This window comes from Brachionichthys hirsutus, chromosome 8 (assembly GCF_040956055.1).
Source record: "Brachionichthys hirsutus isolate HB-005 chromosome 8, CSIRO-AGI_Bhir_v1, whole genome shotgun sequence".
NCBI lineage: Eukaryota > Metazoa > Chordata > Actinopteri > Lophiiformes > Brachionichthyidae > Brachionichthys > Brachionichthys hirsutus.
In genome coordinates, this window is record NC_090904.1 from 10095561 (window position 1) to 10111415 (window position 15855).

The window sequence follows — 15855 nt, forward strand, 5'->3', positions numbered from 1 at the left end:
GCCTCCGTCTGTTCCTCCAACAGCCAGCAAGTCCGTTCAGGAAGCGGCGGGACATTTCCCCGCTGTGATGGAATGTGACCATATTAGGGCCTTGAATGTGTGCGACCGATCATCATCATCATCATCATCATCGTATTCATTAAAAGCCGATGGCTTCCTTTTAATAAACAGAGCGGCGTTAGTGAAAATATATTTAATAATTAAACATAGTTACACAAAAGGAATGGGAAACAGACGAGTGAGAGCGGATCCTTACGATATAAAGGTTTGACTCTCCTTCTCAGCACCACCAACTTCCCCAAGAAAGGGTGCACAGCGGGGGGGGGGGGGGGGGGGGGGGGGGGGTGCTGCTATGACAGCACACGGCTGTCGGCGTGTGCGGTTCAGTTTCCTGCTAGGCCTGCGTGTCTTTGGAGGCTTCGAAACCGGGTCCGGCTTCAGGAGCGCCGGCCCGTCCGTCTGTCCGTCCGTCCAACGCCTTCGAGGAATTTGTCCCCCCTTTGAACAGAGACACGCCGAGCCATCCCGGAGCGCCTCGGTACAGTCAGAGTAAGTTCACTCGGCCGGGTCATTCCTCCTGAGTGCTCTCTGCGTGGGGGCCGGCGCCCTCGGAGCGGGGGTCGGCGTCCGCGGCGGACCGCTCCTGCTCGGACAGCTGCTCGCTGCTGGGGATGGAGTTCTTCTTCGGCCGGCCTTTTGGTTTGGTGGGCGACTCCAAGCCGCCGCCCTGCAGCACCTGCAGCGTGAAAAGAGTGTTGACAAACTGTGGTTCAAAAAGAAGGATGACCTTTGACCTCTGCAGTGTGCCATTCACGTAACCGGCCCAAACGGCCAGCGATAAACGAGGCCTTCGCTCTCACCCGTTCATCTAATCTAATCTAATCTAATCTGAGAGCAAATCGCTTCCATCTCTGCTGTAAACTTCATTTGTGCCGTTTGAGTCGTCGCTGCACGCCTAAAATCACCAGAAGCGTCGTCACAAGGAATAACTTACGATTTTCTTCCACTTCATCCTCCGGTTCTGGTACCACGTTTTCACCTGCAGCTGACTGAGACCCAGAGACTCGGCCAGATCTATTCTGTGAAGAACAACATGAAGGAATTCAGATGCGAGTGTTTTGAAATACTGGAAGATCCAATCCTGGAACCCCCACATCCTTCCGGGCCGGCCTTTAAACCCACCTGTCAGGCGTGGACAGGTACTTCTGCTTCTCGAAGCGTTTCTCCAGACCCATCAGCTGCAGCTCGGTGAACACGGTGCGGCTCCGGCGCCCCTTCTTGGTCTTGCTGCCCCCGTCGGCTCCGTGCTCCAGCTTCCCACGGAGGTGCAGGTCCAGCGGCAGGTGGTGAGACGCCGGGCCGACATGGAGGCCGGCGGCCAGCAGCGGGGAGCCCAGCGGGGAGCCCAGGGAGCAGGACAGCGGCGATATGGGGAACTTGAGGAGACTCGTCTGGTCGGCCTTTAACACTGAACACACACACACACACACACACACACACTCTTTTAGAAGGCTTCATGAAGTCATGATTTGAGATTATTGGATGGTCAGCGTTCAGGAGCTTTTTGGAGAGAATATGAGGAATAATTATTATATTATAAGAATAATTTAAGCATTTATTAGGTCGACCATAAAAATGTTGTTAGACTTTGATACCAAAAGTAAAAATGGACTGACAAACCATCTCGTCATTAAAATGTTCCACACGATCTGATTAAAGGTCTGTGGATCAAACGGGGTTTGGGTGGGACGCAAACGAACCAAAGCATCTTTGATGGAATAAACTGGAACTGGAATAAATGTAAAAAAAAATAATTACAAAATTTAAAATTTTGTAATCTCTGTTTAGATTTGAAATTAAATCCCACTCTCAACAAACGCGGGCGTGGAACGAGCACGCACGCCACGTCCTGAAGGCATAAACGAATGAATCCACGAACGGGTTTCTACGGTGGATCAGATATTGTGAAATCTCCCTGACGCGTTTTTATTTATTTACTTTAATATGTTACGCAATTTAGAAATCTTTTTTTTTTTTTTGCATTGAACGCCAGTATTTTCCTTGAAACGCATAAAATCATTTCCACTAATTACACGCACGCGCATAATGAATAAATAACACAGATATCTGACTTCAATAATATTTTTTTTTCACGTCAGCAGTTTTGATTTTTTTCTCGCGCGTCAAAGAATCCATTTTCCTGCAGACATTCCCTCAGAGGAATCGAACGTCGCTCTTATCTTCGTGTTTATGAAACATCATCAGACATTATCTCCAGTTAACACACTTCATCGATAAGTATTGATCTCTGCGCTAACGCCTGCCTCACCCAGCTGGCTGTGGAGAGGCCGGGCGGACAGGAGTGCGTGGACGCCGAACTTCAGGAGCTCCCCTGCCGGAGCAGAAGCTTTGTGCCCCGGGTGATCTGTCAGGATCTCCTCGATCATGAAGCTCCTGTAGCGGTGCGTTCTGTGATCCGGATGCAGCTCTGGAGGAAAGTAATGAGCCGCCATGTCCAAAGGATGCTGCATAATCTGGCTGTGCGGCCGCCTCAACATTCACCGAGCGCGTAAAACCGATTCTCGCTCCTTCAGCGGGCCGAACCGGCGGTCATAATCCCTCCGTCGCGCCTCTGTAGTCCGAGACTGCGGGTTAAAATTATCCTCAGGGTCTGGAACAAGCAAAAACAAAAAATCAAACACGCGATATTTCTCGCGCCCCTGCCGCTTTACGCGTCACTTTTGGACAGATCTGGAGCAAAACTGTAGAAGCGAGAAACGTTGGAGCAACCCCCCCCCCCCGACGCGGGCCGCGTTCATGCCCACTGTGGAAGCAGCGGAGCTATTTGTCCGCCGTGGAGCGTCACCTTGGCAGTGAGTTGAGGAATAAGCTTCGGGTTTTTTTAGGAGTCTCGTAGCTCCACCTCTCCGCATGCAGGGTTTGTCTGCTCGCTGCCTTCGCCGAGCCCAAGTTTCATGCAAACCCGCACATGTCCCGCATTTATATGCAAAAGTACAGGACAAAAAAAAGGGACCCGGAAGGAGGGAATTCTTTCTCATCCCGCAGGTGAATCCGCGCGTCATAGGAGGGCCACGAACAGGATTCTTCTCTGGACAAATCTTTTCATTTCCGTCTCAACATTTTATTGAACACATATTATAGAGACATTATTGATGCTTATCTTTAAATACAGGACTGTAAAAAAAATCCCTGTATAAATATAAAAAGAGATAAGGAGCATATATGAATCTAAAATGATGACGTCATATGCAGTACTTATTGCTCAAATTCATCCTCATTACTTGCAAATGAAACCTCGGCTGATGTCCTGCAGGCAGATACAGCGGCCGCTAAAAGGGAAATAGTTCATTGTAGAGGTTAATCAGCAGAAAGCCCATGCACGCCCACGAGGACTGCTGGGGTTTTTCATTTGCGGTTATTTGGGCCAACGTTGATGAATATCTCCCACAGCATATTTTGAGCATGTCTCAGAGCTGCTGGGAGAAAATCTCCTGCCTTCTAAAAACAGCCGTGGAGCAGACAAACCTCAAATAACCTTTGAATGCTCCGAAGTTGGGAGTCTATTTAGATTGCATTTTAATAAATCTAATTTATGCAGGAGAGGAAGCAACCAATACTGGCCCTAACAACATGATTGCAATGCTCTTCAGAACTGCAGCAAAAAAAAAAACCTGTCAAAGAATAAACATTTTCTGAAAGAAAACACCTCGTAAAAGCGCTATTTTAGTTTATTGTGCAGTTCCAAGTGTCTGGATCTCATTCGACAGCTGCAGAATCACTTCCTGCAGAACGTTAAAGGTTTTATGGCCATTTAAAGATGAAACAGCAAAGACAAAGGGACACCAAACATACTGTTCAAATATATTTTAATTAAATGTTCACGGATCCTTTAAAAGAATGCGTATCGTGTCCTGAGCAGGAAGCTTCTGGGGGGGGGGGTTACATTTAAAACCAATAATAAGGTTTCCATTTTAAAGAATGCCATCGGTCATGTGAGTCATTTTCTGTTCGAGCCTGTTCGCTTGGGCTCGTTCTTTCCATCTCGTTCTTTCTGCCCAGTCAAGTTTCAACCACGTGTTGACGGTCAGGTCAAAGCTGCCTCGTTGGTTTCCCCTCATCAGCTGCATAAAGTGACTCTGCTGGAATAGATCTCCCTCTGGCGGTCACGCCTGAGATTGCAAGCCCAGACGTTCATCAGCAACCTGCTGTCCCATGAGGGACCCTCATCACGTGACCGTGGATACAATATATAATTACATTTCACTCATCTGCAGCGTTCAGCGTCATCAGAGGCCCCCCAGAGGCCCTTCCACCCCGTGTCTGGTAATCAGTGAAATAGATTATCTCTATTTTCAAACTGTTTTTTTGTGGGATTTAAAATTATTTTAGAAAACACAACAAACGATGTCCATAAAACACAGTTTATACCATTTTCACCATCTAAAGAAAAGGAAAGCACATATGTTTTTATTTATGTGTAAGAAAATATCGAAACGACATCCAAACAAACGCGGCTAAATTACGGCCACGTGACGTCACTGGACCACTCCCTCTCGCATGACAACATGTCAGGCTGCTAGGTTAGCTAGTCAGCTAGCTGAATTCAGCTAACAAAAATGATGTGGCGAGAAGAAAGAGCTTGCCCGCGATGGAACAGCCGCGGCGTCGGAGTCATGAGTTCACCATGTCGGCTCTCCTAAAGACAGACGACCGGAAGGAGGTGAGACGGTCCTTAGCTAGCCCGTATGCTAACTTCAGCTAGTAGAGTTCTGTAAGCTAATTAGCTAGCGTCCTCGACTTGCAGGCGTCGGACCGGGAAGACCGTGAAGCTGACGTAATGAGTTAATGTAAATGTGTTTGTAGAACTATAACCAAGGCAACGCCAGTGAGTTTTAAGATAGTTTATTTAACTTTTGTACTCGCGTTGCGTGACGTTGATTTGGGGACTGACGTCAGAGGTGCTGATAAACCAGCCGAAGTGACATTATAAGTGAGTAATGGCCGTCGAGCCGAACAGATATGTTATTTACACATCTGCCGAACGGCCCCCGAAGCAAGGACAGCAGCCCATTGGTTAGTTCTATATACTGACGTTACGCTGGCCCAATCACATCTCTTACCACTCGCCACCCCCGCCTACACGTTTTCCGGGTTTCTCGTATTTCGTAGTTTGGCGTTAGAAACGCGGCGCCGGATTGGACGCACCAGAGCACGTGACTGCGCGGAGACGTTAGGAGCGAATCCGGAAATGTTTTAAAAAAAAAACATATTCAAGCTGCATCAGCTGTTCCCGGTATTTAATACGGCAACAGACATTTGCGGGAGAGAGGAGGAGGAGGTCGTAGTTCATGTGTTTAGGTTATTAACAATGACGTCATCGCTCTGCCTCCTCGCGTCAGGTCGTTGACCTACAGATGGAGAGCGTGTCCTCCATGGCCAACGACTACCTGTGATCATCAACGGGTCGAGAGCGAGTGAGTACGCCGGTCCGGTCCGTCCACACTTTGTACTAATATTGATGAATATATGTATACAAATTAAAATGACATCAAAGGGTAGCAGGTTCTGTTTGAGCTTTAACGCCTGGCTTTAGCAGAGGAGAAGGAGCAACCATCTGAACAGCGGTTGCGTCCTGCCGGGTTGTCCCTTCAAGCTGCGTGTCTCTGTCAGCACATTCAGTCCCGCGTCCCACTCGCGTCCTCGCTGAAAGACATTCCACAGCTTTCACGCCACCTCTGTCCCGCCCGCCGACAGGATCCACCACAAGTGTTTTCATTCATTCGCCGTTGAGTGACGGGATTTGTTCGCGGTCACTCTGCTTCCGGTAATCGTTAATATTTGATGCGCGTTTGTCCCGGCGTCTCGTTCAGCAGGTCGTTACCCGGAGTCGGCGCCAAGAGGTGTCGGGCTCCGGCCGTAATGTCAGAACCGCATCGAGCGGCGTCACGCTAGGATCCGCCGCCATTTTAGTTCGTAACAAGAGAAGTGGATTGCACTTTTAAACGGCTCCAAAAACAGGAGTGAGCGGAAAAAGGCAACCTCCGATTTAGCATCATTGATTATTGATAGACTTCGGGAGCCTTAGAAAATGTGTTAATCAGCTGTTAAGGTTAAAGTTCAGATGCACAAACCACAGAATCTGGATGCTGCAACGTTCTATTGTTTCTCCTTCCAGAAGTGTGTTGTCCCTTTTGATTTGTCTTCATCTTAACAGAATAATGTCTGTCTCTAGTGCTTCCTCGTCTCCACGCAGGCCTGGACTCCCGGACGCTCGGTTGGAGCGAATCCTCGCCGTCCTGGCGGCACCACATTAACGCGTGCTAACGCTACCAGCTAATGAGGTGATGAGAGATGATCTGTCTCCGCTGCTTCCTCCTTATCAATAATCGTCAGACTAAATATTCTGTGATAAGCATGTTTAAAGTTACTGTTAGAAGATCTTTTAACAACCTTCTCTAAACCAGTAGTTTCCAGACTGTGTGCCGGGACGCCGGGGGGGCTGCTGATCAGTTGAGCATTTCACTAATCTTTAATTAAGTCATCCTGATTGACTTTATCAAGGTAGGAAGGGAAGCCCCAAAGGTCAGGGAATCGTTCGCCCATCAAAAGGTCAGCCTGCTCCATTGTTAATGGGCCCCAGCGAGGCGGGAAGGTGCAGAGTTTCATTCGAGCTGGAGGGGGGGGGGTAACATGAGAAATGTCTGGTCCCTGGAGTCCAGCTGATATCAGGAGACGTAAATCAAGAAGTCAGGAAGCGTTGCTTTGATGAAAGCGGGCGGATGGCTAATTTAGGAGGCGCTAATAAAACACCGTGTAGTTTAAACGTCTCTAACTCATGATGCTAACTCCCGGCTCCCACCGTCGACTCCTGGCCACGCCCACCCGCTCCCATAGGTGCGGCAGTCAGGTTGACACACGAGCTGCTGACCTGGCGCCTCGGTTTGCCCGTCCCCCGGGTCGTCTCGCCGGGCAACGCGGCACACACACCCATCTCATTTGTGTGTTCTGCTCGTAAGCTGCTGTGCCCTTCCTTCCTTTGTCATTTGCCTTGAACACACGATGTTTATTCACGCCTTTCAGCACCTGCCATGGCCGCCGGCGTCAGCGTCCTGAGCGACTCGTCCTCCTCCGTGAGCGGAGCGCGAGGTGGAGACATCGGCACGGCGATGGAGACGGGTAAGAGCTCAACATCAGCAACACGACGTCCAGCGGGAGCACGCAGAGGTAAAGCTTTTTAATGTAGATATTCTATCTGCCGTGAATGAAAGTCCACAAGATGAGCTGATGAGAGGAGACGTGTTGTATTTAACCAGGAAAGACTCTCACAGACATTTAAATGTATTTTCATTAAGTAGCTACTAAACTGTAAATACGACATTTTCCTCTTTTGTTTACAAGCCGCCTGCCTCAGATCTCAGGTGTGTGCGTCGCTCTAATTTGTGTGCAACCCCCCCCCCCCCGCCCGTGCACCATCAACCTCCCACTGACGACTTTGGAGATGGTTACCGTGGCGACACTTCAAATGCTGCTGCTGATAGTTGCTTTGCCTCTCTTTGCTGACGGTGATTGGTAAGCGATGATTCATCGCCGCCACACAGCTGCTGGGCCAGGCGTCTTTTAGGACGCATGCTAAGACGCCGCTACGCAGAGCTCCATACCCGGGGAGATAACGGGAGGCGGGACGGCATGCAGCCGCAGGGCACTCGGCCTCGGAGGTCCTGCGGCGCACACGCGGCTTCGCCCCGGAGATCCTCTCCTCCCCGTCCCACAGAGTCGCGGCGGCACTCGGCGTGAACCAGCCTCAGCCTTCAGCCGCAGGGAAACACGCCGATCGCAGCCAGCTCGTTCTGAGGTGTCTGTTTTGTTCTGCAGCCAATGCCAGGGTCCCGACCGCAAAGTACACCAAGATGGGGGAGACCCTGAGGCACGTCATCCCCGGCCACATGCAGTGCTCCATGGCCTGTGGAGGGAAAGCTTGCAAATACGAGAACCCGTCTCGCTGGAGCGAGGAGGAGCAAGCGGTCCGAGGGCTCTACTCGTCCTGGTACGCTGGGCCGGCTCGCCTCTAGTGTTCAGGTCCACGTCGGTAGATGCATAAAAGTACCGGACGGTGTCTGCTGGGCCTTCTTTAAAGCTCCATAATGCAACTTTAATGTGATTTTAACATTTACAGGATCACTGACAACTTGCTAGCGATGGCGAGGCCTTCTACTGAGCTCATAGAGAAATATAACATCATTGAACGATTCCAGAGGTGCAGTAGTTTCCTTCCTCTCTTATTTCATTCATTGTTTTCTAGATCTGTGTCTGAACACAGGCGGTAATGTGATGCGTGCGTTGTGCTGTGCCCGTGTGGGCTTTCTACCTGTCGCCGACATCCATCAGGTGCGGCTTGAAGACGGTCATCAACCTCCAGCGGCCGGGGGAACACGCCAGCTGTGGAAACCCCCTGGAGCAGCAGAGCGGCTTCACTTACCGACCTGAAACGTTCATGCAAGCAGACAGTAAGTCTCGCTGCTGGCATCGCGTCATTCCGCAGGAGAAGAAGCAGGAACAGGAAGCGTTGGGGGATAATTGCTGTTTTGAGTTGTGAGCATCTTTGATAAAGTTCTGTCAACAAGTGGTCACCAGGAGATTCCGCTTATTCCTCTGAGGTTTCTTCCTAATGAGCTCTCTGGAGATTCTTCTGGGTAAACTGGGTTAAACCACTAGCTTGTTGTCGCTCGTGTGTGTGTGTGTGTGTGTGTGTGTGTGTGTGTGTGTGTGATGCACAATGCATGCTTCGTCATTATGAAGGAGGGAATCTTTAATTGATAAATATCTTCAGCTGCTGCGTGATGTCGCTGGCAGACCTGTTTACCAGTACGTCTACGGCCTACATCATAAAACGAGGATTTCTACCGTCGTGTTAGTTCAAGTGGGTCCGTAAGTCTGAACAGAACCATCATAGTAGTTCCTGTATTTATTGATCCAAGGAGATCGATACCAGACATTCAGGAAAAGGAGACGAGAACAAAACACTTTAAAAATGTAATCCTTACCTCATCATGAAGTTATCTGCTATTTGTTTTCATGAGTACTCAGATTTCAAAACATGTTCCAATATATTTTTCTGGATTTATTCCATCACTGCAACGTAGCGGTGTTATGGACTACGCTTTTTCCTTCTCAAGATATTCTAAAAGGCCAATAAAAAGCGTTTCACACACGTCTGCACTGGTGTCGAGTTACAGGAGCGTGCTTTCCGGACCTGATGATGAAACCACAAAACGTCTCGGCCGAGTCCAGTCGATATGAACTGTCCTCGCCACCGGCGCCGCGTCCGGTCCCCTCTTACATTGTCGATGCCATCTCTAGCGCTCGTCTTCGTTCTTCTGTCTTTCAGTTTATTACTACAACTTTGGGTGGAAGGATTACGGCGTGGCCTCCCTGACAACGATCCTCGACATGGTCAAGGTCATGTCCTTCGCCATTCAAGAGGGGAAACTGGCCATCCACTGCCATGCTGGCCTTGGAAGAACAGGTTCAGACCGCCTGCGGTCCGTCGTGGCGTCGGTCCTTGCTTGTGTTTCTAAAACGCCCCTTCTTTATGTCTCCCTGTGCAGGAGTGCTGCTGGCGTGCTACCTGGTGTTCACATCCCGGATGAGCGCCGATCAGGCCATCCTATTCGTGCGAGCCAAGAGACCCAACTCCATCCAGACCAGAGGCCAGCTGCTTTGTGTCCGGGAATTCGCCCAGTTTCTAGTTCCCCTTCGAAGCATCTTCTCCTGCGCAGAACCCAGAAGCAGCGCGGTCACCTTGTCCCAGTACCTCATTCGGCAGCGGCATCTGCTGCACGGCTACGAAGCCCGGCAGATGAAGAACGTGCCAAAGATCGTCCAGCTGGTGTGCCGGCTCCTGGTCGACGTCGCCGCCGACAGGCGGGCGCTGATGGAGGAGGAGCGGCTGGAGACGCCCGACCTCGCCGCCGAGGTGGAGAAGACCGTGTCCCGGCAGGCTCTCCAGCAGCTCGGCAAAGAGATGAGAGGGAAGGGGATTCCGGTCCAGCCTCTCAGCCCACTCCCTTTGCAATCCAGACCTCTTCACGATCGACCCCTCACCGGTGATAATGGGCTGGAACCTCTGTGGGGGCAGCAGCATGTAGAAAGCCCCCCGAGACCCCCCCTGTCCCACGCCAGGAGCCTCAGCTACAGCGATTCTGCCCTTCACAAACTGGGATCACGAGAGCACCTTTTGGGGGATCCGAAGATAAACTGTGGCGCCAAACATTCCTGGTCACTCGGCAGCCTTACAGCCCGCCCCCCTCCCGGGTCTCCAGACCCCCCTCCTCAGGACATCATCGGCCTCCAGGACGCAAAGCAAGAAACGGGAACCGCCTTTTCTGAAAAGCAGCTACGAAAGGGCCAACAGCGTCTGTCTCTAGATCTGTCTGAGCATGGGGGGGGAGCCCACTGGGGGCCAGCCTTATCAACCAGGAGAAACTCTGTAGCCGGCGGGGAGCAGCCCCAGCCTGAGCTCACGCCAGAGAGCCGACGCCTGTTGGTGGCCAGAGCGCTGGCGATGGGCCTGACGGATAACGACCTCTCCGCGAAGGTGTCGCTGTGGCAGGTAAAAATACTCCCAAGTGTACACAGCATGGGAATATTTGACAGTACGAAGCCATGAAGCTCAAGGATGGATGGGAGATGGGGGGGGGGGGGTCTCCTCCTGGGTCATAGAACGGACCACGAGAAGCTTTCATTCTGTCATTCTGGGATATCTGGGTTTTAACAGGCTGCTTAGTTTTCATGAGCTGACAGAAAGAGCTCGGATACGTTTCCTCTCATCCCTGATTTTAAATCCGGATTTCTTTTCCTGGTGTCGTGTTTCTGTCACGCCGTGCAGACGGAGCTCAACTCCAGAGAGGGGACCTGGGAGAGGTTGTGTTTGGAGAGGGATCCTCTGGTCCTGTCCGGTCTGATGTGGTCCTGGCTCGAGCAGCTGAAGGATCCGGTCATCAGCAGCGAGGACATAAAAGCCCTCTGCGAGAAGAACGTCAACCCGCAGAACGCCCTGGACTCCCTGGAGAAGGTAGCCGGGTCGATGACGCTCCCTCCCTCCTCCCTTTGAAGCCATCGGACAGCTGTTTGTGCAGTGTGATGTCATTGTCGTCCGTCTCCTTCCTGGAACAGGGCCACAGACTCACTCTGCTGTGCGTCCTCGACTGCGCCGCTCATCTCCTGCCAGCGGCGGAAGACGTGGAGGCCGGTTTCCTCAACCAAACTATAAAAGCGTTTACTCGGGTGAGCGCTAGCGCGACGTCCATATTGACTGCATTTCCGTGTGTTTCGCGTGCGTGACTGAAACGCTTCCCGTTGTCTCCAGATCGACCTCGCCTCGGAGGACAATGAGTCTTTGCACGCCGCCCTGAAGGCAATCCTGACTCCCATTTTCCACAAGCTCCTCGACAAAGCTGCAGAGGAGAACCAAAGCTCCTGATCCGGCCTCCACGGGACCCTGACCTGACACCAGGAGCACAAACAGGGCTCCAACCTTGTTTTGGGGCATTATTATTTAAGCCAGTTCATTTTACCAGTCACTGCTGCCAATCTTTTGTCTTTCAGTATATTAGAATGTTATTAAAGATTTAACATCTGAAGCTCTTAATAGACGCTCAGCGCTGCCATCCTCTCTGTTCACGTGCCAGTCAGTTTGCTCTTCTGTGACGTTTGTGTTGCTTTTAATATCTAATTGTTAGCTGGTTGGAAAATGACGGCAGCACCCTCATGATGTTGGTACAATGTTATTTAAATGTTAACCTCGGCCGAGTCTTATTTAAACCAAAATATGTGTCTTTATTTATTCAGATTGTCAGGTCCGATGACGAATGGGAATGTCGCTCCGGTCGTATGGGAAGCAAAGGGTTGTCTTATCACAGCCACGCACGATCGACAGGCTGCAGTGCAATTATCTGCTTCTCCAATCAGTTTGGTGTCCTTACTACTGCCTGTCCAAAAACCTCTCTCTGCACTGTTGTTCATGCATTTACAAGCCATCAATCTGCCTCCACTGTTGTGTTTAGCATCAAAGAGCCTCTGGACTCACACTGCTGTGTGTGTGTGTGTGTTTTGAGAGGAGTCAGAGGGCGCCTCACCTCATGTCTCATGTATGGGCACCATGTAATGTAGATCTGCTGACACGGATCACCTGCCTGGGGCTTTCAACAAGCACTATTTTTTCCATTGTTGCCATGGGCTACTTCTTATGCATTAAACACAACTTACTGCTAACTGTCTGTATTTCATCTTCGTTTTAGCAGCTATCCAGCACAGGAATAAAAAAGTTCCCCCAGCTGTTATAACAATGGTGCAACATCCAAACCCATTGAATATGTTCAGTCAGAGGTCATCTGCTGGGGGAAATACAACATCCTTGTGCAAATAGATAGATAGATGGATAAATAAATAAAGCCACTTTAGCAGCCACTGGCATTAACTGCTTAGGCTGCTGCCCCCGCGACCTGGCCCTGGGTAAGCGGAAGACAATGGATGGATGGATGGATGGCATTAACTACAGGAAATATAAATGTCTGCATCATGAAAAAAATAAATATAAGAGCAGAATACTTTTATTTATTTATGGATATTTAATTATATTGATATATTAATTTTCGTATTTATTACCACATATATTTTTATTATTTAAAAAAATATATTTCTTGTAGTTATATTGTCTGTTTTTTATTTATTGATGTATAGCATTTTTATTTTCTGTGTTTTTCCATTTATATTTATTTTTAATGTTGGCAGTTTTGAGTCGATGCATTGCTGTCCACATGCCGAACAGGAGGGGGCGACGTTGCGCCGTTTAACGTCACTGTACGTTGCGTCACCACCCACGAAGAAGAAGCAATGAGGGTGGAGGAGCCTTTCGACATGGCAGACTGTATTAATTCTACGTTGTAAGTAGTTCTCTACCTCCGTAACCGGACACTCGCTCGTTTAAACACTTTCATACTAACACCTGGTATTAACTTCGAGCTTCCGTTCTTTAGAATGACGTTTGCTTTTTTTCCTCTTTTTTTTTTTACACGCATGCTGGAACGTGCTGTTAAGCTAGCTGTTAGCGGGACGGGGCAAGCTAGCAAGTTGTAATGAATGGTTAACGGCGTCGCTGTTGGAGTGCGATGCCGCGATTAGAGGACATGGGACGCGCCTTTTTGAAGCATTTAGCTGGACCTATCGCTGAAAAAGTCCGGACGTGATAAAGTAGTCCTTAAGTCCCAGTCGCGTTGGCTAATTATCAGAAATGGCTAGCTTCATAGGGGTGTCGGTCCTGCTACAAATGTTGGGAAGAAAGGATGCATTTCTGAAACTTACAAGAACTCACAGCCTAAACTAAAAAGGTCGAGCACTGCTGGGAACACGAGGTTTTTGGGATTGAATTTAGAAGAAAATATCAGATTAAGTGATTTTAAAGTTGCCTTCGTGGTCGGTTGCAGATTAAGCAGGTCGTGTTGGACCAATTGGGATTCATCATTTCAGTTCTTGAATGTAACCAGCTCTAGAATCAGACTTGATGCGACTCCTGTCCTGAAGATTGATTAAACGATCGATGTGTTATTGTTCAGACTTTCATTAATGTCCATTCATTCATTGTCTGAACCGCTCTGTCCGTTCCCGGGTCGTGCTGGAGCCTATCCCGGCAGTCAACGAGCGAGAGGCGGGGCACACCCCGGACAAGCCGCCAGCTCACCATCGCAGGGCCACGCTCGCATCTACGGGCAATTTAGCGTAACAAATTCACCTCATTTGCATGTTTTTGGTGGTGGGAGGAAGTCGGAGAACCCGGAGAGAACCCACGCAGACACTGATAGAACACGCAAACTCCTCACAGAAAGGCTGCAAGTCGGATTCAAACCTGTCAACGGCGCTGACCGCTGCGCCACCGTGCCGCCCACTTTCACTAACGGCCTCTGTACTTTGATGGATTTGGACCGTTTCTTCTGTACTGGAATCTGTTCTGACGTTGAATTAGTTCAGTGACGTTTACACTCGTGATAATTATCCCGATGTTCGGTCGGCGTTTCAACGCTCCGCTGATCCTGCAGCTGCTCTCCGTGGTCCTGAACTTCCGATCAACTGCTTCTGCAGTTTATCTCTGCAGAGAACCTGAAACGTGACCGTGTGAGCTGCGTGGGTGAACGTTATCTTTGCCTTTAACGTTCTGACCTCGTTATTTTTGGATAGAACATTATTAGATACCCCCCCCCACACTGTGCAGCTAGAAAGTGAGCTTGGCTCTTCTCTGGAGTGAGACGTCACTGATGGAGACTGAATCTCACAACGTTTGTACTTTGCTTCCCCAGGACTCCGCTGTCGGCCTGAGGCGGACCGTCTGCACCCCGCCGGCGGCTCTGAGGAGTCTTCATCGCAGACAGCGGCTCCGTTTTGCGCTGTGGGATGAGGTAGTAGGTTGTATAGTTTTAGGGTCACACCCGCACGGAGATAACTATTCAACCTACTGTCTTTCTCAAAGCGCCGAGCCCACGCCTCGCCCGACATCATCACGGAGCCAGATGTTCTGAGCTCCAGCTGCTCACACAGGGTGAGGTAGTAGATTGTATAGTTGTAGGGCAGTTATTTTGCCCTGTCTGGGAGATGCACTATACACTCTGTTGCCTTTCCTGAGGAGCAGCGTTCCTTCAGTTATTTATTTATTTACTGCTTGTGGATCTGATTTATTTCTGACTGTTTGTGGCCTCATAAAAGAATTTGTTTTTCACTGTTGATACTTAATTTATTTTTTTTACTCCTTGCACATTTTGAATGATAAATTGAATCTGCTTTGTATGTGAAATAAAGACCGATTAAGTGCGTTTGGCTTAGATTTGTTAATAGAAAAAAATACTTTGCATCTAAATCAAAACTGAACACATGAATCAGTTTCACTTGTAATGTTGGCATAAAGCCAGAAGGAGAATAAACTGACTCGCATCTGGATTCAATATTCACTTTAATGTAATTAGTCATTAAAAATGAACAACTCTTGACTCCTTAATTTGCTAGAATTGCAATATGGTAATTAAAAAACAGCCTTTCGGGCATTTGATTCACTTTTTTGTTGCTATAATGTTTTAGCCAGTAAACAGATGAACATGCAAGATTGCCAGTTTGGCAGGAGTCAAGAATAAAATGTATACTCGGAATCAACTGGAGCCTTTTGAGGAAATACCAATTCCCCTTGATTCTAACCAAATTATATTCTATATTTGTGTTAATGCATACTGGTGTGAAGTGTGGAGACAACAATGGAAAAATAAACTACAGTCCGGTACCTTTAGATGGCAGTAAACCCCCCCCCCTTGGATTTTGCAGATGAAAAATAGCCTTTTGGCTAATTCTGGTATATTTACAGAAATGTTATCAATATACACTGTCCCTGCTAAATAAACCAATAAATAAATAATCCAACATGTTCGTGATGCGTTCACTGCCTGCTGGATGAATGAATATTCTATCATCACGGTAGTCGTTGCACCGTTGTGCCAGCAGGCGGCGCTGTTGCCCTTTAACTCAAACCATCTCACTGAAGGAGATAGATAGAAAGCCTATTGTCATTGTATAGTGGGTATACAACGAGATTAGGACTTCATGGTATTTCTCAGACCTTGAAGTCTGAGAAATAAAATACCCCCCCCCCCCCCCTCGTAAATGGTCAAATCCGACTTGGTGTTAAATCGTGGTCGCAGTAATTTTACACGTTGTTGTTGTTGGGTCTGAATTTTTATTCTCTTGAAATTGAAGTCCCAGAATGTGTTTTATTTGTTGCGTTTTATTTTCCTTCCTCCAAAC

The 15855-nt window shown here is 48.9% G+C and overlaps 2 protein-coding genes across 2 annotated transcripts; one reads left to right on the forward strand and one right to left on the reverse strand.

Moving 5' to 3' along the window:
* Window positions 1-409: 409 nt before the first annotated feature.
* On the reverse strand, window positions 410-2733 carry barx1 (BARX homeobox 1). The gene is made up of 4 exons (XM_068742850.1): window positions 2330-2733; window positions 1183-1468; window positions 995-1079; window positions 410-736 (listed from the first exon to the last, which is right to left on the reverse strand). The coding sequence occupies exons 1-4, from the start codon at window positions 2556-2558 to the stop codon at window positions 569-571; spliced, it is 768 nt and encodes a 255-aa protein (XP_068598951.1). The 5' UTR covers window positions 2559-2733; the 3' UTR covers window positions 410-568.
* Window positions 2734-7217: 4484 nt separating this feature from the next.
* Window positions 7218-12285, forward strand: ptpdc1a (protein tyrosine phosphatase domain containing 1a). Its single transcript, XM_068742659.1, has 9 exons — window positions 7218-7245; window positions 7894-8065; window positions 8195-8275; window positions 8407-8525; window positions 9407-9544; window positions 9627-10630; window positions 10907-11092; window positions 11194-11304; window positions 11387-12285. Exons 2-9 carry the CDS (start codon window positions 7929-7931, stop codon window positions 11498-11500), a joined length of 1890 nt encoding a protein of 629 aa, XP_068598760.1. The 5' UTR covers window positions 7218-7245; window positions 7894-7928; the 3' UTR covers window positions 11501-12285.
* The last annotated feature ends 3570 nt before the right edge of the window (window positions 12286-15855 follow it).